General features: G+C 37.6%; 1 protein-coding gene across 2 annotated transcripts in view; it reads left to right on the top strand.

Moving 5' to 3' along the window:
* gpc6a (glypican 6a) overlaps positions 1-24,270 on the top strand; it is a 140,974-nt gene that overhangs the window by 52,618 nt on the left and 64,086 nt on the right. For both annotated transcript variants that reach the window (XM_063474269.1, XM_063474259.1), the window contains exon 3: positions 11,821-12,212. In XM_063474269.1, the coding sequence (XP_063330339.1) occupies positions 11,821-12,212 (392 nt within the window). The remainder of the gene's footprint in view (positions 1-11,820; positions 12,213-24,270) is intronic.

The raw sequence follows: 24,270 nt of genomic DNA, 5'->3' as shown, positions 1-24,270 counted from the left end.
CATGTGAGAAATGACAATGTCTGTGTGTGGCTCTGCCATGATTATACCAGGGTGTGAATCTTAACGCCTTTTAAGTATGTGTTCTGCCAGTTTTCAGAGAGCATCTTCAAAGAGGAATAATGAATTGTTATCCATGAATTTTTCAGGTAGACTAACCTAATTTATTATGCTTTGAATTCATGCTTTAGAACTCTATATTTTCCTCTCTTCTATAGGAACTGGCTCCATGCATGTCTACTGAAAGAAAGGCTTTTGTCTAACAGAAGGAACTGGCACAGAAAGTTGATGGAAGGGAACACTGCAATAAAAAAAAGGGAAAGAAAGGAGAAAAGAAATATCCTGATGCATCACATATATTCTTCTACTGTGTAATCATACATGAGTTTAGTTTTGGATAATTCAGTTTTCAGACCTGTCTAAATAAGGATTTGTTCTCAAAAGCTGTCTCTGCACTGGCACCAGCATGAGCACCAGCGCTGAGTTAGGGGAAAAGAGGTGTGATTAAGAAATTCTGGGAGCAGGTCCATAAAAATCAAAAGCCTTAACTGATTTAAATTTGGTCAATCTCTTGTTCAAGGACATCTTCTTGGAAACGGAATGACAGTTTTTAGTCTGCTACTTTTAGATCGCTCCTGGGAAGTCCTGACCGTGGAAATTCGGACCACTCTCACTGTGCTGTCAGCAATTTCAACATAAACCTCGAACTTGCACAGAAAGAAAACCTCTCTTTCTAACTGACCCAAATTTTTTGTGGCAGATCATCACTGGTGATGATAACTGGTCTCCAGTTACAACTGCGCAGTTTTCAGCAGTTTTCATCAAAGAGACTACAGTTTCCAATCCTGAAGACAAGAAATGGCTTGTAATTTTGTGGCATGGAGGAGAGCCATCACCCTTCACAGATGCACAGAGACTTCTAGAAAGAAACGTTAGTTGCAATTGAATGATCAAGACATGCAGAAGATTGTCTTGAAGGGGACAAATTTAAATCAGATCAAGATTTAACTTTTTCATGATGGAATTTGTATAGCAGACTGTAACAATCATGTATAGACTAATCTACAATAATATATTTTGTTTACTTCAAATAATAGCCGTACTTTCCTCAGATGTTATGCAGCATTAGACAAAATTTGATTAAAATCCTTCATTAAGATTTACTGGATACACATTATCTTTCAACTAACTTACAAATCTGTAGAAGGAACTGGAATGAATATCCACTCATCCCGTATTTGCAGGGCCAGATGGTACGTTTGGATACCATCAAGTATCTTTTAATACAGCAGATGCTGAATTGTGAAATATCTCTGTTTTGGCTAGCTGGCTGTATGCCATTATGTCTAAAAGCCCATTATCCAAGGCAAATATGTGACCTCCCTCTCTGCTGCTATCAGAGAGCATCAAGTACAGCCAAAGTTGTTTCTTTGATAGCAGAGAACGGGCTTCTTCTCAATTCAATCTGTCAGCTCGCAGCATAAAAGAATTCTGTGCTCAACCTTTCTCTTGGAGATTTAAAGCAGAGATTCACTTAGCTGTCAGAAAACAATTGCTCTTTGTAAAGAGCGGTGGCTGGTGCAACTTTAATTTTAAAGATGTTTTAAATGAGCTGTCACTCGATGATTGATAGATTGGGAGAAACTTGCCTCCAGTTCATCTGTGTCCTACAACAGAGGGCTTTAATTACGAGCCCCTTGTATCGATGCTGTCAGCTCCACTGTGATATGCATCATGTATGTGAGGAAAATGGATTTTACCACCTGGCTGCCAGCTGCTTGCAGTCTCATTGCACACAATGTCATCGGTTGAAAATGCATTGTCATCAGTGCGGAGTGATACTGCCTGGGGATCGAGGCCTTTGATATTCATATATTCACTCACGTGCTCACTCTTATTCATAGTTTAAAGTGAATTTGATTATGATCGATGAACAATCATGCACGAACCGACTTACCATTTGATCAATATCTGCTCTCTGTGTGTCTATTTTTCATACAAACAATGAATTTTAAAGTCCCTGTGCATAAAACTATAATGTTTCACCATTCAGAAAGTAATTTTGGATACCATTGTGAAATGTGAAACTGTTCCTTTATCTTTACAGTTGACATTTCTAATATGCCAGGCAGTAAATGCTATTTTTAACTGTTGTAACTTGAGTGTCTAAGGCTTTATGTCTGAGCATGTCCTGTGTGCTGAATCTGTTGTGCCAAATGTGCTCAAATTAGGTCACTGTTTTAGGTTAAAATAAATGAGCGTATTTTAATATTGTTTTGATGATGATAGAAGAAATATTTATTTGAACATGTAATGTGAATATTGCTCTGCAGAAACAGTGCTGAGGCTCGCTGGATATTTTCATGTAAACCTAAAGAAACCTCCAAGGTGTAAAATAAGAAAGAAATATTACATAAATATTATATTATAGACTGACATTTCAGTCAGTTGTATCGCAGTATTCAGATGATGGTGAGGTGGATTCGTTTTACTCAACAGAAGCTTGTAGCAGAGCATTTCTTACTATCACTGTGACAGTGAAAAACATGGCATTAGAAATATCAAAGGAAAATAAATAAATTTTTTATTCTAAGAAAAGTGACAGAGTAGAAATGTTTCTTATGTTTCTAAAGGGGGTGCAGCGTGGCACTCCAAAAAACAGTTTCATGAACAACCAGCTCTGGCAGACAAAAAATAAGCACACCACATAAAAAAGATCAATGCTTCAGGTTTGGTCGCTGCAAAAAGGAAAAACTGCTTCACAACTGATACAGATTTTGATAAATAAACGCCAGCAAGGCCAGAAGAGACCAATCTCCTACTGGTTTCAGAGGATGAGTAGGATCTCTAAACTACTTCTCAGGATTGGAAACAAGACCAAATAATTTTGGTCAGTATATTACTTTTTTTTTTTTTTAAACTCCAGTTAATAATTAATTAGTTTGAGATTTCTGGCTGTGAGAGAAGTATTCAAGGAGATGAAAGGAAAGACGGAATCATGCAGCGTTTTCCAAAAAATAAGTAAAATATTGTAGTAAGATCATTCAGGTCTGAGGATGTTTTGCCTACTCTGGAATTGGACATGTGCAGCAAATCCATCACACTCTGATCAAGAAGTACCACTTCATTCTTTGGAGACATGCTTCACCCTCAGGTCTCTATCTATCCGGAGAAGTAATAACAGCAATCCTAGCCTATGACTGTGTGATATGCATCCTCAATATCACCCAACACTAATTTTTCTTTAAGGTCGCTCCACTCCACTCTGAAATGTAGCTGTGCGTCAGTAGTTACAAAGGAGTCAGGATCACACGTTGGTTCATTAGTGGCTGATTTTGGAAATTCAAATCCCCTCCCTCATGGATGATATTTAGAGTGGAGGCGATGTCAGCCTGAAGATGAAAATTGAATATAATGAGTTGACAATTGTGCCAGATAACATGTAACAATACAGGTAAGTTATTTTTAACAACTTTGTGACAGCTGGCACATTTCTATTATGTATCAGACTGCCATAAGAGTAAAATGAATTTCATGAAGAAATCATACTCCTTATACTTCAACATAAGGACTAATAGTATTTTAAATAAATACTTTAAATAGATAGTAACTAATAATAACGAATAACTCAAGTTTTATTTATCGTTTTCCTCAGGAGACGGACTGTGTTAAATGTGGAGTCACCATTAACACAGAAATAAAGTTAAAGGGCCCAAACTACAAAGTAGAATGTGTACCTGAATGCACCGTGTTAGAAATAAAGCCAGTCACAGAAGGATAGTGTTGCATCCATTCTGCACAGTAAGCAATTCAAAACAGTGTGAAAAATGTTGTCATTAACATTTACTGCGGCCCAATTTATTCTGATGTCCGAGTCTAATTTTACAGTTAACTCAGTATAATGTGTGGAAACTGGGAACTGTAATTAGTACAAAGGTTGGGGAATTAAATGGCCATTTTAATGTTTGATGATATTTTTGTTATTTTATTCTTTAACTGAGGACTTCTTTTTTCTTTTTAATAGATATCTGTAGAAATATAAAAGTAATCAGAGGCAGAAACTTTAAAGGCTGAACACAGATTGCGGTGACAATGTGGAGTGGCACTTTCTGTACTCTTGGACAGCAGTCTGAGTTGTTTTTTGTTTTGTTTTCTTTCTGTTTTTTATCTCCCCTTGAGTCCATCAGTCGGTGAATGGTTTAAGTGCTGAGTGTCACCGCTCCAACCTGAAACAAAGCCAAAGCTAAAAAAAAAAAGAAAGAAAATGCCCAGTACCAGCTTGGGAAAACAAAGTGGTATCTTCTGCTGTGGCCTTTAACTTTCCTCTGCATTGCTGTTTTGCACGTTGCACTTTGTAAAATCAAGATACCTTTATGTTTGGTTCTCTAAAGTGCTGGTTCACGCCCTCTGTGATATGCTTTTTGTGAAGCAGCACTGCTTCTGTTGCTGCTCCTGCTGCTGCTAGATTGTTTAAATATTGACACCCATTATGCTGCCTGGAAGTCAGCATTGTTGAAGCTCCTATTTGTTACTTTCATCAATGCCACCATGGTCCTTTTGGAAATAAATATGGGTGTTCACCACTGACTAATCTGTTGTTTCTCATCTAGTGTCATTAGGATATGTTAATTCATGATAATTAAGGTCCTGTTGTCGTATCGCCCTTAAATGAATGATTGGAATTCATCAACATGGACATGAACACAAATGAAAACAGATGTTTCTGAATATTTAATCAGGCGGTATCATGTGCAGGAAATTACATGGATTTTATGAATTAGGTTCTGTTTGTTATGTAGCCTGTTGTTGTCGTAGAATAGTCACAGACCATTCAGTTTTATGAAAACATTGTCTCTTTATGAATACTCCTGTTATTTTTAGTGTGTGTGTCTTCAAATGTTAAGAGAAACCACAGACGCAACTTTTTAAAAACGTGCTACAAATATAATAAAGAAGCATTAAAATAGCTTCATTGTCAGTGCCAGTGTAAAGTGACACATTGGAGATAACGGCAGATGAAATACAACCTTTTTCTTCAACCAGGATTATGTGGCACTTCTGTTTCACAGCCGTAAGAGGATCTGCATCATAGAAGCTGCCAAGGTCAGAGGTTTGTTAGGTGCTTGTCCAGCATAATTTACTGGTCAGCCCAGAAGGTGACCACAATATTTTCAGGGCCGTTATTACTGACAGGTCTTAGGACATTTTGAACAAGGAGAGACTCAAGTGTTAAAATTGCTTCGCTTTCTAAACTGCACACCTTTACATTCACGCCTACCTGACACAGTAATTGACCAGACTAGTATGTCTGTGTTGGCTGAAACCCACACTGTGCATGTTTTCCAGGAGAGACTGTGCCCTTTATTGCTGTATTTAAATTATTTTACCGCTCCACTAAGTTACAGCTGCCCTCCATGTTGTTGGCAGTTTAAAAAAAAACGTATAGATGGTACTAATAATGATTTGATTAGTTTGTCAACATTTGGATACACTAAAACGTAAATACTCAACAAAGTTGTCACTGTAAAGTCAGTAGGAACCAATAACTGTAGCATATTTAATTCAAATCCATTAAATAGACTGTCTTCCAGTACAACATTACCCCGGTCTATTGCTTGGTTGAGCATAGTGAGTGCAACTGATTGCATTTATTTTGATGTGAGAAAAATAGAAAGTAAGATGAAAACATTTCTCATCTGAGTTTTGAGTGGAAGAGTTTTCAGTGGATGGGTGGGACAACACATTGGATTTTAATAGTGTAGGCTACAACCTATTTCATGTTTTAAACTTGTAAAAAAAAAACATCTGTTACATTATTTCCCTTTATTAAACTATATTCACTAAACATTGTGTTCCGGGGTTTTGAAAATTCATCTGTTTTCTTAACTGCTTCTCTTATTAAGGATTAGGGGCTATGCCAGTTGCTATAGCACTACAGCTAAGGTCATTAGCCTAGTGGATAGCTTGTTAGCCTATTGCAGGGCTAACACAGAGTCACAGACAACCATTCACACCTATGGCTGACTTAAAATCACCAGTTATGTCTTTGCACTGCGGGAGGAAGCTGGAGTACCCAGACTAAACCCCCATTTGTATGCAGAGAACATGCAAACTCAGCTGGTCAGATCTCAGGACCTCGTCGCTGCTAGGCAGCAATGCTAACAGCAGCTCCCCTGTGCCATTCAGTTTTGAAAATCCTCACAAGAAATGAAACAATTCACTGCAATTTGTCACCCATCTGACACTGAACTCCATTAGTTCAGAGGAATACTAAACAGTGTTTATTTGCGGTTGAAGTAATTCACTTGAATCAAGCTGTTGTTGTTTTGGTGCTACAGATGTAAGCACTGTTATTAACTTGGCTAATTTCACGAAAGAACTGTGTAGGCTTGTTTTACTGCTGTTTTCTGCACACGTGTTGCTAGTTTGGGTTATTGTTATTTCCCAGAACAAAGGAGATGTTGAAAAAAGGGCAATACCGAGCAAGTGGAACTTGAGAAATTTATGGCCAATGGGAGGCTCATATACACAGTCTGCATCCTATTTGGTAGATAATATGACTTCTTTAAATATTGTGCTAATCAAGAAAAAAAAAGCTCCAAGTGATGGATATTTTATGGTGACATAAAATGTTAATTTGTGAGTGAATGAGGTAAAAACATATATTTGTCTGACTTTTACTCATTTTCTAATATGTCCTTTTTTATAGGGAAGCAGTAAAACACTGAGCATTCTGGTATTATGCAGACAGCTCTGCGTTTCTCTCTGACTGTATTTAAAATGCATTACATTACCAGGCCAGAATATCTAAATTGTAATAATATTTATGCTAAGTTTTGTACTATAACCCTCTGGTCATTCAAGTCTGTTGGACCAGTAATTGAAATTTTGTCTTAATTAACCATACAAAGAATGAGGAATTTCATTGTTTGAGGCATTTAAGCGACTGAGTTCTCAAACTGTGTGAAGTAAAATTAATGGGCGAGCACACGTTTTCTTTTGTGGATAATGTGTTATTATCAGAGCAACAGAAAGGTCACCTTTATTAATCATAATAATTATTTACAGTAATTAGGCCAGATATCAAAGGAGGACTTTGCACTGCTCTCAGAGAAAATTGATTCTTCACACTCAGAATTGCTTCAAGGGTATGAACACCATGTGTATTTTGTTATTTTGTATGCAAGTCCATCCTCAGTTCTGACTGGCAGTAAATCGGAGCTTCACTTTGTCATAGTTTTTTTGCGGCGTATTATTCATTGTGTTTTTCCAAGTTAAAAAAAAACAGGAAAGAAATCTTCTGGCTGACAGGATGATTAATAATAATACTAATGACAACAGTATATGACAGACTTTTTGTGCACTTTGCAGAACTTAAAGTTATTGTATGTTACATAACTAAGATGTTACATAAAAAATGAATCAAGAAATAGAAAAGAGTTATATTATTAGATTTATATGCCTGAAGACTTTGGGAAGGCTGGACTATACTCTGAAAACTTTGCAGATACTCTTTTTCTTTCTTTATTTTCCATTTAAAAGTCTTACAAAATTTATCAAGACAGAGAGAGAACACGAAGATACATTTTAATTGATTGTGCTAAAAGAAATACCGGGTCTCTGGTAGGCTGTAGACTCTTTTTAGCATTAACGATGCAGTCCAACCACAGGCAAAACAGAGACATGAAAATTAAGAAGGAAACTGATATTTTTTACAAATTTAGTCCAAATATACAGTAGTGTGCAAAAGTCTATAGCCATTCCTCATATTCCATTTCCAAATCGCCAGACCACTTGGTGCTATTTTTTGAACCCCGTCTTCCATTTGAATTTTGTCTCTAGCACAAGCGATAATGTGCCCATAGCCAGGTCAGCAGTGCCTGCACAGCACTGACAAACTGATTTAGCTCAACAACTACTCAGTGGACTGAATTTGAATCTTGGTATTAATGCTCCGAAAGGGACAAATCCAAAATGTTCCCTAAATTTTGTTTGCTGCAAGTCAATGGTCAGAATTCAGAATTATTAACATTAATGTCATTATTATGTTAAATTCAGTTTTATTTCTATAGGATCATATCATAACAGCAGTCGCCTCAACATGCTTTATACTGTAACACAATCATTTTTCATTTGATTAAATTTGGCCATGCTAGTACAACAAACCACTGCAATGCTATTACGGGGGCATGCTATGTTTCATCCATTTTCATTTTACTTTATTATTTTTTAGATATACTGAATTTATTGAGCTAAAAAATAATTCAAAAAGCAGACCCTGTTGTTTTTTTTTTTCTCTCATATTATTACTGGAATCGTAACCCTAAAACTCCATTTTAGAGCCTTCATAACTTGAGAAATTTGGATGCTGGATGATTCCTAAATGGTTTGTGTCAGTAAGCATACACCCCTGTATGTTTCCAGCATGTTTGAAATGTTTCCAAGTATTAAGACCATCACGGCTGGGTAGCTGAATGTTATCCAAGGTCAATAACTTTCAATGATAATCCTCTGTCAAATATGTATTTTGGCCAGAGGAGAGCAGTTCACTCTTCATGAGTTGGCAAGCTGCAGCTGCTATGTGAAACTCTCAATACAGCCAGTTTTTCAGGTAGTGGGCCCTGAAATCACACAAAAAACAAACAGTTATGCAAACACAAGGGTGGAGTTTATTCTGCGTACTTGTTCTTCAAGTCTTGGACTCACAATACAAAACTTTAAACTGAAAGTAATTTGTTCTTTCAACAATTGTTATTCTAAAATGCAACACATGCCTGCTGAAAGACAAGGTTGCAAAAGTAAAGACAGTCATCTTCTGTAATAATAATTAAAAATAAGACGAAGATATTTAAATAATAGCTTGAACATGCACAGAATTTGAAATGCACTCGGGCAGTGTGAAGAATACTTTGTCCTCAGTCGAATGGATGTTAAGGAACGTGCTGCACCTCACACACAATAGGCTTAATAAAAACAACATTCCCATCAAAGAGCTATTGTTACATGACTTTTAAAAAAGCAACAAGTCAAAAATTCTGACGGCCCATTTATTTCTGGTTTTTAGTTCATAAAGGCGTGAACAACAGAAAACCATTCAAACCAGCTGTTCAGTGTCATTTAACAGTATTTTAACTGGGAAATCAATAAATGCAGTCATACAGTATTCCTAGGTTTGGGTGTAGTGAGCTGCATATAATCACAAGAACCCAGAATGTCATTAGCTGGTGCCACTCGCTCTCACCTGCGTATGTAAAACACTGTCAGCGTCATTTACAGTAAGTAGTCCGGGTCCTGAGGGCGTTTTATCGGGTTATCTTATCTAATTATTATCTTTCAGCAGTCACTTTACTTAACCTGACACTTCTGTGCAGAATAGTGTGTAATCTGTTTCTAACCACTCATAGCATTGCCGGGGACCACGTTAGGCCGTGTAAAACTACAATACAGTTTAGTATTTTTTTTCTTTAGCTAAATTTATCTTATTCCTTAGGTCATTTATTTCAGGGAATTAACTGCAATGTACTCATCTTTCACTGCCTCACCATTTTTATATTCAAAGTATTCAAAAGGTATGTGGACAATTTTTTTATGCAAGGAACGCTACTGTCTATAGCATAGACTACCTAAGACCTGTATCACACAGGTTTGTGACATTTACTATAAATGGGCTCTTTTCACTCATTTCATAATGTCAGAGCTCATCATGTGAAGGTCATGTTGCATTTCTGGATTAGTTTGCACTTCATAAGCTCCTGTGGTGATGCTGCTCGGGAGGACCCTGTAGTGTCAAGTAGTTTTAAATGAATCCTTGACCAACAAAAATAATATGCTATTTATGCTCAAACTACCCTTAATCAAATATTTTGAAATACTTCAGAATATATTGAGTGTAAATCATTTTAGGTTAAATATCCACATGTGGGGCTGCGTATGCGCATGAGTTTCCACATTTACCGCTCAGTGTGCGAGCAATTTAAATGGTACGGATACAATAGCATGCGGAATACACAAGGGCTTACGTGTCCTTGATTCAGATCTAATTGGAAAAATGGAGTGGAAAAGGCCCTGCAGGCTGCTAATATTTAAACAAATGTTGGTGTAGTGGCAGGTCATTTAGCTGCAAAGAAACTAGAATGAGTGACTAGGGATTATACTGATAGCAGTTTCAGGTGTGGACACGTCGTACCGTTTGCACACACACACAAAAAATGCAAGAAATACAAAGTTGGTCATATGGCATATGTCAACTGTAAGCGCTGCAGTTGACATATGGTGACACTGGTGCAGATATGTGGATTATTCAGATGTCATGGCCAGGAGTTTGTTTAAACATTACTTTTATACATGAAGAGCTCAAATATGTATGCTGACTCTTGTGATGCACTCAGTAAAGAATGATTCGAATATGTGGGGCATGATGCTCATTTTATTGTTAATCTTGTAAAATGAAACAATTGTATTCTACCGTATAGTAGATATAATATTTTTAAGAGTTGACATGATTTTTGAATTTGTTGTTTCCTTAATAATTCATAGCTAAACCCTGCTTGGCTACATGAGAACCAATTCATCATGCCTTATGGGTTGTCATATTATCAAAGCAGAAACTATCATTAGAACAACACGTGCCCACCATGTAAGGTTACGACAGCTATCATTAACAATGCAAAGAAATGTCAGCCACCCAGAATACCAACCAGAAGAAGAGGCCCTCCGATGGTTTATTAGCAAGCACGACACGTAAAATGTCTGCAGTGTTTGTTTGCAAAGAAGAGTGGAGGAATATTTGACATTTGTGCTTGGAGCGACGTGTTATAATCTTCCCAACATTTACGCCTGTGCACTCAGGAACATGGGATCCTATTAGCTAGGCTTCAGTGAGACTCCCCAGCTAATTCTGCTTTTTTTCTCTCTCTCTATTTTTCTCTTTGTTGGCTGAGTTAGTACTCCAGAGATCAGGTGCTCACATGGAAGAAAGGCACTTAGACAGATGACAAAGAAACAATAATATAATTGCTTTGAATGTTAAATCTGAATTGCAAAATTTCACTCGTGAATTTCGATGTTCTTTGTGTTAATACTGATTTTTAAGCAACCTGACTCAATAACAGGCCGCTGCATGTGCATGAAGTGCTCAGTAATTACAGAATGTTTGTGAAATGCAAGTATTCATGTTACAAGGTAATTGACATAAAGGTTTATTATAAAATGACATAACGTTACATAATGTAAGGTGTATATACTAACTCTGTGACAATTATACTGATTAAAAAAGGTAATTACAGTAAAATGTTGGCACACACTATACAGATAATTCAAAAGGAATAAAGGCTCCGTAACACAATATTCAATTATAGGCCCATAGGCCAGCTGCCTCAGTGGACAAATAAATTGTTTCAGTGAGAAACTAATGCGTCTGGGAATAATGGTGGGTGCCCAGGATGATAATGTATACTAGTGTCTGTGTCTAAAACTTATGAATATTTTGTTACAGTATGCAATCAGAAACTTTACATTAATCATTCATAGTCCTTGTGGCCCATTATTTCTGCTATTAAATTATTAATGCCTTGAGCTGACTTTCTTCACATAATCAAGTACCTATTGTTGGCTGCTATACATTGCTCCTGTATATGCAGACAGGGCCATAAAATAAGCCACTGAATTACCATAGATACAACAGGCATACTTCAATAGATGTTCTCATGCCTTTGTTTGGTTTAGGCTGCGGGAAAGAAGATGGTAAATATCATGTGGTGACCCAGCTTTGTGTCTTTTCTATCCCCTTTTCTCTCCCATCTCCCAAAATATCCATAAATATAGAGTTTTTCTTGGAACTGCTGGACAATTCTGAGAAGTCACTCAACAGTATGTTCACACGGACATACGGGAAGCTGTATATGCAGAACTCTGAAGTATTCCAGGACCTGTTCACTGAGCTAAAGCGCTACTACACGGGGGGCAACGTCAACTTGGAAGAGATGCTAAATGACTTCTGGTCCAGGCTGCTGGAACGCATGTTCCAGTTACTTAACTCCCAGTACCACTTTACAGATGACTACCTGGAGTGCGTCAGTAAATACACAGATCAGCTAAAGCCTTTTGGAGACATTCCCAGAAAACTTAAGGCCCAGGTCACCAGAGCGTTCATCGCTGCAAGGACATTTGTCCAGGGGCTAATGGTGGGTCGGGAAGTTGCCAACAGGGTCGCTAAGGTGAGTTTAATTTTTTTTCTCATGGCTGCTTTGAGTGTGATGTTGCTTTGTGACTGTTTAGCACTGCTGGCTTTAGCTTTAATGCAATAAACATTACAACATATCCTTTAACACAACAACTTTCTGTGGATGTGTTTGATCTCCAGGTCGTTGCATGAAATTTAAATGATTTGCAGCTGTTTAAGACATAGGCATAGACTTTATTTAATCCCACACTGGGGAAATTCACTTGTTACAGCAGCACAAGGGACACAAGGAAAAAGGGGATTATACATATATTAGAAAAACAATAAAAAACAGAAAAAAATAGTGTGCAAAAAAAGCCAAAATACATGTACAGATGGTTACTATGGTTTTGTCATTATGCATCTTAAACAATTGCAAATGAATAATAGTTCATGCACAGACCGGATGTGGAGGGCAGTTTGAGACATTTTTCATAGATATATGTGGTGATGCAGACGGTTTGATATGCATTCATTATTTTACTCCTTCACAAAGAGCAAAGCTTTGCAAAAGGGAAAAGATTAAAGCACAGGTCAGCTGAGATTTCATGTTGGAATTGTGTTTGCATTGTTTGTCTTTGCAGTTTGTATTTTGTCATGTTTTTTTTTTTTGTTTGTTTGTTTGTTTTACAGTGTGCATAAGTAAAAATTTGCTTCATTTCAATGTGACAGTTTATTTAAAACTGATTAGTGTTTGGTCTGAAATCTTAGTAGATTGGATTGTAAAATAAGTATATTTACCCTGAAGATTTCAAATGTTTTTTTCAAAGGCTTAGTGGATACGTTTTCTAATTTTACGGTTAACACAGAAAGTTATGCAACAGTTTTTAGTGGACATCAAAACTATGAGATATGATATAACCGCAGCTGTTTGCAGATGGCGCTTTGCACAGTTCCAGGAAGGATCTGTGCTATGAAGTCGATTCAAACACCGGTATTAATGATTCCACTTGAGTTATTTACATTTGGATTCCATCATTCAGTTTAAAGGAGAGTGGGCTTCTGAAAACTGTGGAAATAGATGTGGAAGGTGGGGGCTTAGAGAGCTTAATTAAACAGTTTCATTTTGAAGCCAGTTTCTTCTAGTTATAGCATCATCAGCTTTTGATTCTGTTAGTTTACAATTTATAAAACACAAAAAAAGCATTCTGGATGATTTGTGAGCATGAGATTAAAAAGCACGCTCTAAAGAAAAGTACTTTTTATATACTTTAAACACGTGACACCTTTAAGGCTTACTGAAACAGATTCATCCTTAAAATAGAACTAAATGAGCTATTTTGCAGAGACCTTAAAAGATTTAATTAAATGACTGATAAATCATAGCAATAATTTTAGTCTGGAAAGTGCTGGCCCTTCCAAAAGTAATATTCTTCACCTGCTTTTAGACACAAATCATATGAAACTAGATGCTCATAAGTTCAAACATCAAGTTTTAAAAATGTCTTCAGAGTTCAGCAGTGATCCGATTCGTTGCAGTTTCCTTTTTAGCTTAAAGCTCGCCGTCCCTTTCAATTCGACAAGGGAGAGAAATTGTAAGAAGAGCAAAGAAGAAGAAAGTGGATGCAAGAGTGGCAGGGCAAAAAAAATAAATGATCTGTGCAGTTCACTTTTATGTTGGAGGCTTAACTCCCTGTGTAAAGTCGAGACAGATCATAGAGTGTGAACACAAGTGAATGCATTAAATTTATATTAGAACTTTGGTCTGTGACTGCATAAAAAGTAATGTTTAGACAAAAGACTACACAGTCGACCTTCACCTATGGTAATATTTCACCTAAGTTATCTGTTTCACTGTGAAGAGCAATTTTTAGGGTATTTAGTTGCATCTTTTTCTTAATTTGGATGGCACTCAGACATACTGCTGCAAAAAATGACAGGGAAATTAGTGCACTAATGTTTCTTAAGTACAGTGAATACTCAAAATGCTGATGCGTTTCAGAAATGCAATGTGAACAGCAAGCTAGAATACAGTAGGGTATTTTTCTTTGGCAGTTAAGCTAAGCTGGAGTTTGACTTTCTTTGCATTAGTGAAATCATGTTGCTTCAAGTCCCACAACATCATTTCAGTCATCTCACAAAAACTAGGACTAATATATTGTAAGGTTTATTCAAATCCTTACTTTAGCTAATTACAGCACAGTACTGTAATGTTCTTTAAAATAATTTAAAAAGTGTTGTAGTCGATGCACTGCACAGTTTCATGCTGACAAATAGAGCTGCCAGCAGTTCACTGTAATTCAGCAGGAAGATTTGTTACAGTGTACACCGTATTACGACTTATAAGAAGTCCCATCATACTTAACCACAAGAAATGGTTACATTGAAACTCACTGTCTAATTTCTTCATATTTTTTCATTAGATCAAAAACCAAATCATCCCTTAATTTATATTTTATCTTTGAACTTCTACCATCAGTGTGATGTATGATCAGTCTCCCCCAGTGCCCCACCCTATACTTGCACTACTTCACAGGATTGTGAATTTTCCACCTCAGTATTATGTACATATTAAAGTGCTAAGTCATATTCTGCTGCCGTGTATAATCCCTAAAGAGCTGGTCATTTTTAATGCTCATAATGTCTTTTAGCTTACCACTGAGCTAGTCACCATTCCCTTAGTGGCATAGCCATTTCAGAGGAAGAGTTAAAATGAGCACGTCTATACATCTGTCCTAGGCCCAAAAGGCATTGCCACTCTGGATCAAATCCCATATTCCCTTCTTCCTCATCAATTATGAAGCGGAGCCTGGAAACACTGTGGCATTGCTGAAGGCTGTCAGGCCGGTGAACAACCGAAGAAGTCGAGGTGAAAAGTTGTTTGACATGACAAATCACCTTGACCTGAGAATCACCCTCAGTGCCATGCTGTTTTCAGTGGCATAAATCCACATGCATCTCCTTACCGCACACTGTTAGAGTAAATAGCAATGTAAAACTTCTTGGGTTTAAGCACACTATTGCATCCCGTTCAATTGTAGATCCACAAGGATCCGAGACTTTTTATATGCTTTATGGCAGAATGCAGTTTTGTTTTTTGCGTTACTACTGCAATTACTACAGCTTCATAAATCAGTGTTTGGTCATTTGGCAGTGTGTTATATTAGCAGACCATTTGCGAACAAATAGTGTTGAAAAATACCTCAGAGCTAGACTGCTGTGACAAACACACCATCTGTCACAAAGGTAGAATTCTGTGCTCTGATTCTGCTGTAAGTTTAGTTAAAATTTTTCTGAGGAGAAGCAAAAGTCAGCATTACTTTACAGTAAATACTTTTTTTACAGAACAAATGATAAATTGGTGCATATGTACGTATAAAGATAGTTTAGTGAAATGATAATTTATAAACTTTTTATTGTCCCTGATGGATCGGCAGCATTGCGATTGAGCTCGATTTGATCATTCTAGCTTGTCCAGTTGACAAAAGAGTCTCACTACAAACTCTATTTACAGGCAGTCTTAGAAGATGGAGTCTTTTCACTTGCCATTGATTTTTTTTTCTTTTTTTTTCCACACATGTGCTTTACAGGTTGCTAGTGAAAGATCATTAGACCAACAGGTTTGTCTAGAACATTGCAAACAAATGGCGAAATAAATCGTCTGTTGCTAAGGTTTTGAGTCTCATTTATATGTAAAGTGTCGCACGCTGCAAATGATGCTTAGTGGGTAACTCTAACAACACTGGGGCTTAAATTCAAATATACAAACTGATCATTAAATGTTTAAAACTCGAGGTTTTAGAATGGAAAAACATGCTTTGTCCATGTGATGCCTGCCTTCAACCAGCTGTCTGTTTAATTTTCCATGTTACTTTGCATCTGGATTATGCTCCAATGTGATGAGCCATAAATATTTACAGCTAACACACAGTGCTGTATGGTGTAAAGTCAGAGCAAGAGAGATATCACGCCATAAAATGAGATTGCACTAGACTTGCACTGAACAGTTTCCTGGACCTCGATCCTGGATTAAGAGCAGAATCCCTTTGGATTACAGTTTGTGATGACCATTAGGAGTTTTATCCTAGCGGTACTTAAAACACAGTCCAACTACATTAAGACCTACTCAAAGAAGATTGTAGGGATTTGGAATTTTTGAACGGTTTAAAGTTCAGGCATTTAAAGCACTTATCACTCACTCTGCATACGCATGGGAAGCCGGCCTAGTCCGTGGTGCACTTTTGCTCACGATGATGGAAGGAAGTAGGGTATTTTGTAGAGAGGGATTTGTTTTCCCTGATGGCTTATACTGCCACGGTGATCTCATTATACACTCATTTCCGACCACGAACTGTCAGATAATTTCACATTAAGCTCCGAGGCAGTTTCTAATCTTTACACAACATTTACCTTAGATTAATGCTCTGCCAGATTTCTTTGCTGACACGTGAGAAATATCATCATCAGTTCCATGTGCTTTCCATACGTGCTCATGTTTTGTTTTTCTGCTTTTGAACTCGCTGCTCTACATTACTTTCAACGAATGCATTCAACATTCAGCCAAAAAAAGACAGAAACACAAGCACATATTCACTGCTGACACACGACCTGTGTGTCAGCAGTGAATATGTGCTTGTTTGAATTTAAACAGTCCTACTAATCAGATAGCATTTTCATTCACTTTCAGAAAATGATGCCAGTTATTTTACATGTTTTCACGTTTGTTGTTCTAATCGCAGTTAGCACATTCATTTAGCTTTTGTGTAAATCACTGCCGTGTCTAAAATATGCACCAGCTATACTTATATACATACTAGTGGTCAGCAAAGTTGTGCTAACAGAGTTAGTTCTGAGAAAAAAGGTCAAGTACAGTACTGTCATTTAATTTGCAGACAGACAAACAGATATGTTTCTTTTTATAATGTACTACATTATAAAGCCCTGAGATTTGTTTTTCTTTTCTGTCTGATGCCTGTATGATCTGTGTGATATATATTGGCCAACCAGGCCACTTTTAGAACCAAACCATTTTCATACCATGAATACTAAGTTTTGAGTATACACTTAATGGCTACTTTATTAGTGAAACCTTACTTGGAGAAATGCCTTAATTCTTCATGTCATAGGTTCAACACAATGGTGAAAACATTCATCAGAGATTTTGGTCCATGTCATACTGACATGATAGCATAACACAGTTCCTGCAGATTGGTCGGCTGCACAGCTATGATGCAAATTTCCTGTTCCACCACATCCCAAAGGTGCTCTATTGGATTGAGATCTGGTGACTGCGGAGGTCATTTGAGCACAGTGAACTCATTGGGCTATGTTCAAGAAACCAGTTTGAGGCGATTTGAGCTTTGTGACGTGGTGTGTTATCCTGCTGGAAGCAGCCATCAGAAGAGTACACTACAATCATAAAGGGATGGATACGGTCACCAAGAATATGCACGTAGGCTGTGGTGTTTGAATGAAATTTGGCACTAAGTGCTCCAAGAAAATATCCCACACGCCATCACACCACTACCACCACCAACACCACAACCCTAAACTGTTGATACAAAGCATAACGGTCCTAAGCTATCATGTTTTTTAATCCAAATTCTGACCCTACCAACAAAATGTCACAGGACAAAAATGAGGCTCATCAGTGCAGACCAATTCTTATGATCCAATTTTGGTCCATGTGAATTGCAGGCTCAACTTCCAATTCTCAGCTAACAAGCATGACTGCTGTGGTCTTCTGCTGCCCATCTGCTTCAGCATGTAACAAATTGTGCATTCAGACATGCATTTCTGCATACCCTCATTTTAATGAGCAGTTATTTTAGTTACTTTTACCTTCCTATCAGCTCAAAGCAGTGTGGCCATTTTCTTCCAACCTCTGACATCAGCAAAGCATTTTCACCCAGGTAACTGCCGTTCATTAGATTGTCTCTTTTGGACCAGCCTCTGTAAACACTAGAGATGGTGGAGGAAATTTACAGTACATCAGCAGTTTCTGAAATACTCAAACCAGCATGTGTGGGACTGCCAACCATCTCACATTCAAAGTCACATAAGTCACCTTTATTCCCTTTTCTCAAACCAGTTTGAGATGATTTGAACATCAGCTGATATCAGAAGATGGCTGCTTCCAGCAGATTGGTGGGATGGGCATGGTCAGCAACAATACTTAGTTAGGCTTTGGTGTTTAAATGATGCAGGTCATCTTGATCATGTCTATGTATTTTCAAATGAGTTGCTATCTTGTGACTGGCTCATCATGTGAAAAAAGTCACTGGGTTATCTCTTAGTTAGTAGTCTCTTTGATGATGATGTTGTTCTGTATATACTTGTGCTACTGGAGTTTGGACCACCTTAGACATGTTTCATCCAACAGGTCATGGGCTGTAGAAGTACAAATAACTTTACTTCATAATAATGCTAGTATAATCATTTTTATATTCATCAGCCAAATAGCAATTTCAGGGCAAGCTAGTTCACAAAGTATATAAAGAGAATTCATTCACACACATCAAACAAGCTGAAAACAGAAATTTAACAATGTTACAAAGTAACTGTTCTGCTGGAACAAAACAGTTACTTTTATTATGTGTATTATATCTAGGACCCCCTGGGAATGTGGTTGGACATTTTTCATTCATTTCTCACATTTGCAGACAAAACAATTAGCCAATTAAGAGAACAAAAACAACTGCCAGGATAAAAAACAATAATGACTCCAATTCTTAATTGAAAAGGAAATTGTCAGAGACGAAAATAAGTTTGTGTAATCACACCTCAAAAGAGATGCACATAATGCGAACTGCAGTATGCTTTGACACTGCAGACAATGCTAGTGGAGCTGGTTGTGTTTTTACAGATTGCATTAGCAATTAAAGATGTATCACTTCTAGCTGAAGATACAAAATGCCTTAATTTGATTAAGAAAATGTGACTGCGTTCATGTGATTTTGTAGTTCAGTGTCTTTACTTGTAATTAATATGTTGCAAAACCAAACAGTGAACGAGAGCAGCCTGACAGCAGATTCTGCTCAGGGCAGATTAAGTGACCTGCTTCGTGAGCGAGTGTGGTCCATCCATGTTTCTTAGCCGAGGCCCACACAGATACAGATGCACCAGACGAACTTCCTCGCTCACTCTCTCTCTCTCATGCATGCTCCCTCCTCTCTCTCTCTCTGTCTGTCTCCTTCTCTCTTGCTGGCTCACAGCTCACACAGCTTGCCGGGGATAAGGCCTCAGCCACAGTGCTGTGACGGCAGATGGCAACTGGCTCAAAAGGGTTGGCACGTCATCGGGAAATGTGCTGCACCAAAGATGTCCTTTTTAATTAAAAGATTTTGATCTGTAGTGAACTGCAGAATGTTGGAAAAAATGAAAGACAGCATGTGGTCTGAAATACAAGAACATTATAAGAACGGATAATAAAGAAATATACTGTATCCTCCTCTCTTCAGTAGCCTGTGCCGTCTTCCATTCAGCATTGAATACTCTAAAGGGCACAGTGAGCCAAGTACAGAGTGGGTGGAAATTTGGAACAAAATACAAAAGGGTGGCAATTTGTCAAAAAAATTTAGAAAAATGATCCATCAAGTTTTAACATGTCCTATAAAATACCTCTTATCCACCTCTCATCAACTTGTGAAAATATGTCATCCGACTGGAGCAGCCCACATCACTCTTATGACAACTTTTTGCACCTTGATTTAAAGTGTATGGCACCACATCTTTATTTAACAAGCACTTAGAGAAGGTTGTCAGCAGCAGTGTTGTGACATTTGTTCAGAGGTTTCTTGGCAGCACAGACACTTGTCTGCCCCTGACATTCAGGCTGGGCTGCAGACCTTTAGAGTCAGCTGGACAGAGGGTGAGTGCTACGCTATAATCCAGGAGGCAACACGACAGATGGATAACAATGTAATATATGAAGGTTTTGTACTCACTAGAGACGGTGAATCGCTCATGGTACGCCGTGCCTAGTCAATGAGCAGCGTGAGGTTGATTTTTAACATGTTTTCCCTTGTCATCGTAAATTAAAGAAACAGACCCAACTGCTGCACCAGACATGCTACATAACATGGAATATGTCAGGACAGATCAACGGTTGTGCCCACGTCTCAACAAAGACAGACACTTGAGCTGACTTGAGTGGGTCACAGGGGTCCCCCAAGTACCACTGTGTTGTTTCATTGAGGCACAGATGCTCACATGTGGATTATTCTGTCTGTTTCAGACATTCATCGATTTGACAGCAGCTGATTTTAGTGCAGCCCCTCTGGAACTGTCTTGGCTCCAGGTTACATTTAACATGCAGAGTGGAGGGAGACTGAAGTTTATGGAGAAGCACAGAAAGAAGGTGTGATAAGTGTGAAGTGCTGAAGACCGGGTTTTATTTTCAATGACAACTTTAGTGCATTTATTTTGCCTGGTCTGTATGTAGTAAAGTACTATAAACATAAAGTTTACTTTGTTTTTGTTACTTTGTTAACTTTTTTTACCTTAGCTGCCCCGTTTAAATATAAATCTAAGTAAATGTAAGTCTCTAAATGTATTTCTAAATTGTACTATAATGTATATCTATTATATTGTATTACCATGTATTTGTAAATTGGATTTTGTTTTAATTAGAGCATAATTATTTGTTACTCACCATGTATGGCATTTGCCACTGTGACAAATACTACCATACTATTCTAACATTGTTATACATTACTGCTAAATCAACATCTTATAATTCGACTGGATACGGGAGTATACGGTACATGTAAGATACATAGACACAGGTAATAAATATACATAAAAAATACATACAAAATGTCTACCTACATAGAGTACAATTCAGGACATCTGTTGGCACCTCCCACAAGGACCCATATGAGTATTTTCTGCTCTGACACCCTTGTGATTAAGATGTGGCTATGTTTAGAGAAGTAATACTACTTGGTCGGGGTCAGATCACCTTCATGGTTAAATGAACTGCAATACTTTTCTGGAGAGGGCAATTTGGCAAGCCATTACAATGAAGCTTGTTCATCACCAAAATGGTCCCCATGCTCCCCAAAAACCTTCTTTTTGTTATCTCTCAGACTGGATCGTCTCTACAAGGAGGAGCTTGTGCATAAACGTGACTTTTTTAAATATTGGTTTATTTTAAAGTAGTTTTTCTCACAGTATGTTTAAAGTAAAAGTAAGACTTCAACAAACATAAAAACAATTTGATCAGATTTTACTTGCAGCATGAAGTTGCTAATCGTCTTCTTATAATTTGCATTTCTTGTGACTTATGGAATTAATATCAGATGTTTATTGCAATATCCCTTAATGCTACCCTTTGGTTAGGAAGAAATAAGTGGTTAAGTTTTACACGGAGATTTACGCAACCAAGCACATGTTTCTCTTGGTAGCAGATGGTAGTCTTATTTGCACAGTAACAAATCACTCATATTGCCATTGACACTAATGGCTGTGGAATTGAGTGGGGACACTGGGGCAGCAATGCAGTCTTACATCCATGTCCAATCAGTGCGAAGCAACACAACCTGTCACAATAATTATGACAGAACTATTGAGACAATTTTTTGGCGACAGTCTCACCGTCCCACAAGTGTTCCCCTTGATTGGCCTTGGTAGCTTGCAAAGTCATTGTCATTTCTCACAACTTCATTACTTGGTAGCACAAAGCAATTTCCATCGTCTTTGCTTCTCCTACTTTGTTGCCCCTAAAGGGAGCTCACACCGTATACGCATGGCAACACCTTGTCGGAGAGACAAGGTGATGTCTTCCGAGTGTCTTTCAGAGTTATCCCTTATTTTAATGGTAACGCTTTTATTCGTATTCTAATGATTTACCCATCATTGATGTGTCTTATTGCTGATTGAATTCAGGTGTGTGTAATGGCTCCTGACTGTGGCCCCTTATGGGATGCAGTTAGAAAAGCTTGGAGTTTGCTGCGCTGTTGCCCATAAGGCTCATTGCATTTATAATCTTGCACTTTAAATTCTTGGTAATGTTTACGCTTACCTCAGGAGCTGACCACATCTTCAAGCAGGCTAATGAGTTGGCTGCTGTTTGTGGCTCATCCCATTCTTATAGTCTATTTACTCACACACTGTCCTTATGTAAATGCACTTACAGAACAAAGTCAATATCACATAATGTAAATATTATAAAAGGTTTTGTGTCAATATATGTGAACAAAAAGGTATGCGTTTGCAAGAAAACCTACTTAAAAGTTATGAAAAGGTAAAATATTAACTATGCAGTGTTTTATCTTTAGTCACTTTTAACTTTAAAGCCTAAAGTACATTATTTTTTAGTATAATAGGCACTCATATTTATCAGTTTGGGACTTTAATTAAGTTTTTTTTTTTTTTTTCTGCTTAGAGGATCTGAATTCGTCCTCCACAACTCCAAAACACACACAGCGACTTGCGCGCAAGCACATGCTCTCCATGCGGTGTTATCGTGGCACTTAAACATCAGATGAGTAGATTAGTGTTTTAATCTTGCTCTGGATCTGAGTCATCTCACTTCCAAGTTCTCCCCTCAGCCTGCTGTGAAATATTTTATCTACTCAACTGTAAATAAGTGCTAACAAGATTATCAGATTACCCTTCATCCAGGGCACCCGGCGACTGCTGGGCACAGTAACAGTGATGATGTAAAAAAAATCCCACTAAGATAATTGTGTTAGGAGGCACCATTTTAATGCAAATTTTCCAAAGGCTCACAAAGCTTTAGGGCAGCTTAAAGCACTTTCCCCATTTGCAGTATTAAATGTATTTCTTCTGTTGCCACAAAAAAGCCACATCGAATATAAAGCACGTAGTTGAAACTGGACTGTGGTTTAAAAAAAAATCCCAGTGTTTTCTCTCTATATATTGAGAAACTGGGCCAAGTGTAATTGAATTGACAGAAGTAAGTTATTCTGACAATTTAAAAAAAATGATATATTATTCAATATTTGAATAAATAATGAAATCCTTATTACAAGTTGGGAAAAAAATTGCATGTTGATGTTGCAGATGATGCAGAGACTTTATTTTCATTATCCTCCTCTATGATGTTGCCATCATTTATACCACAGCAGTGAAACAAGGAATTTATCAAGCACGGATACTCCAAAGTCATGCTGTCAACTGGTTGTTGTTTTACAATTGTGGTTTAAACTGGATTTCATGTTGCTGCTCAGGTACAGTGACTAGGCCACGATGAGCCAAAAGAGAAAACAAAAGGGACGAGCTCTCTCTCTCTCTCACTACGCAAAACATATTTATATGCAAATTAGCTTGTGAAACAAAAATGATTCAAATGCTCGATAGGATAATGTATTTAATCTGCGGGATTTGAGTCGTTGATGAGGGAGAGGGCACGGGATATTTCTGAAGAAGCACAGGGATGTGGGAGGGAGTGTATTCGGAAAAGTGTCTCATCCCTGTCTCAGTTGCAGTCGATTGGTGAATTGCATGTAGCAGTCAGACTTTGTGAATTTATGTGTGATACGGATTTTTATGAAGTGCAAGTAGTGAAGGCAAGGGAAGAAAACAGGCTGAGATCTAAAGATGAGAGCACTGTCACTGGAGACTGCTCTTCAAGGTCTGTAAATAGATGGCAATATATATATAAATACATATATATAGTGTGATATGTATTGGCTCCTGAAAATCATAAAGTGTACATTTGGAAGCAGAAAGTCTGTGGAATTTTACAGGATGTTCTCTCCAAACCAAACACTGTGATTGGCATTTAGTTGGTCCTGTTTCTGTGTCCAAGTGTGGTGACAGCACCTGCCTATTCCTTCTGTTTGTCTGCTAGTGTCTTGTCCGGTTTTCTCTCCGTCTGCTTCATCTGTATCTGTCTCTCTGTTTTCTTGGTGTTTGTTGCTCTGCATCCTTGGCAGCATCTTAGGATTTCTCCACAGCCTGTTCACTCTCAGTCTGCTCTAATGTTTCTTTTAGAAAAAAAAAAACTTCCTCCAGCTCAGTTTGTGAATCAGAAAATGTAGAAATTAAATTACAAAACTGCCCTACGCAAAGTGTTCCATAAGGCATTATAGTAGGCTCCTATAACAGTACACTGAACAGTGTACAGTATGTCACTTTAAAAAACA

This window comes from Pelmatolapia mariae, linkage group LG1, assembly GCF_036321145.2.
Source record: "Pelmatolapia mariae isolate MD_Pm_ZW linkage group LG1, Pm_UMD_F_2, whole genome shotgun sequence".
In the NCBI taxonomy this organism is placed as follows: domain Eukaryota; kingdom Metazoa; phylum Chordata; class Actinopteri; order Cichliformes; family Cichlidae; genus Pelmatolapia; species Pelmatolapia mariae.
Note: the sequence above shows the minus strand (reverse complement) of the source record. Positions and strands in the feature narration are given on the sequence as shown.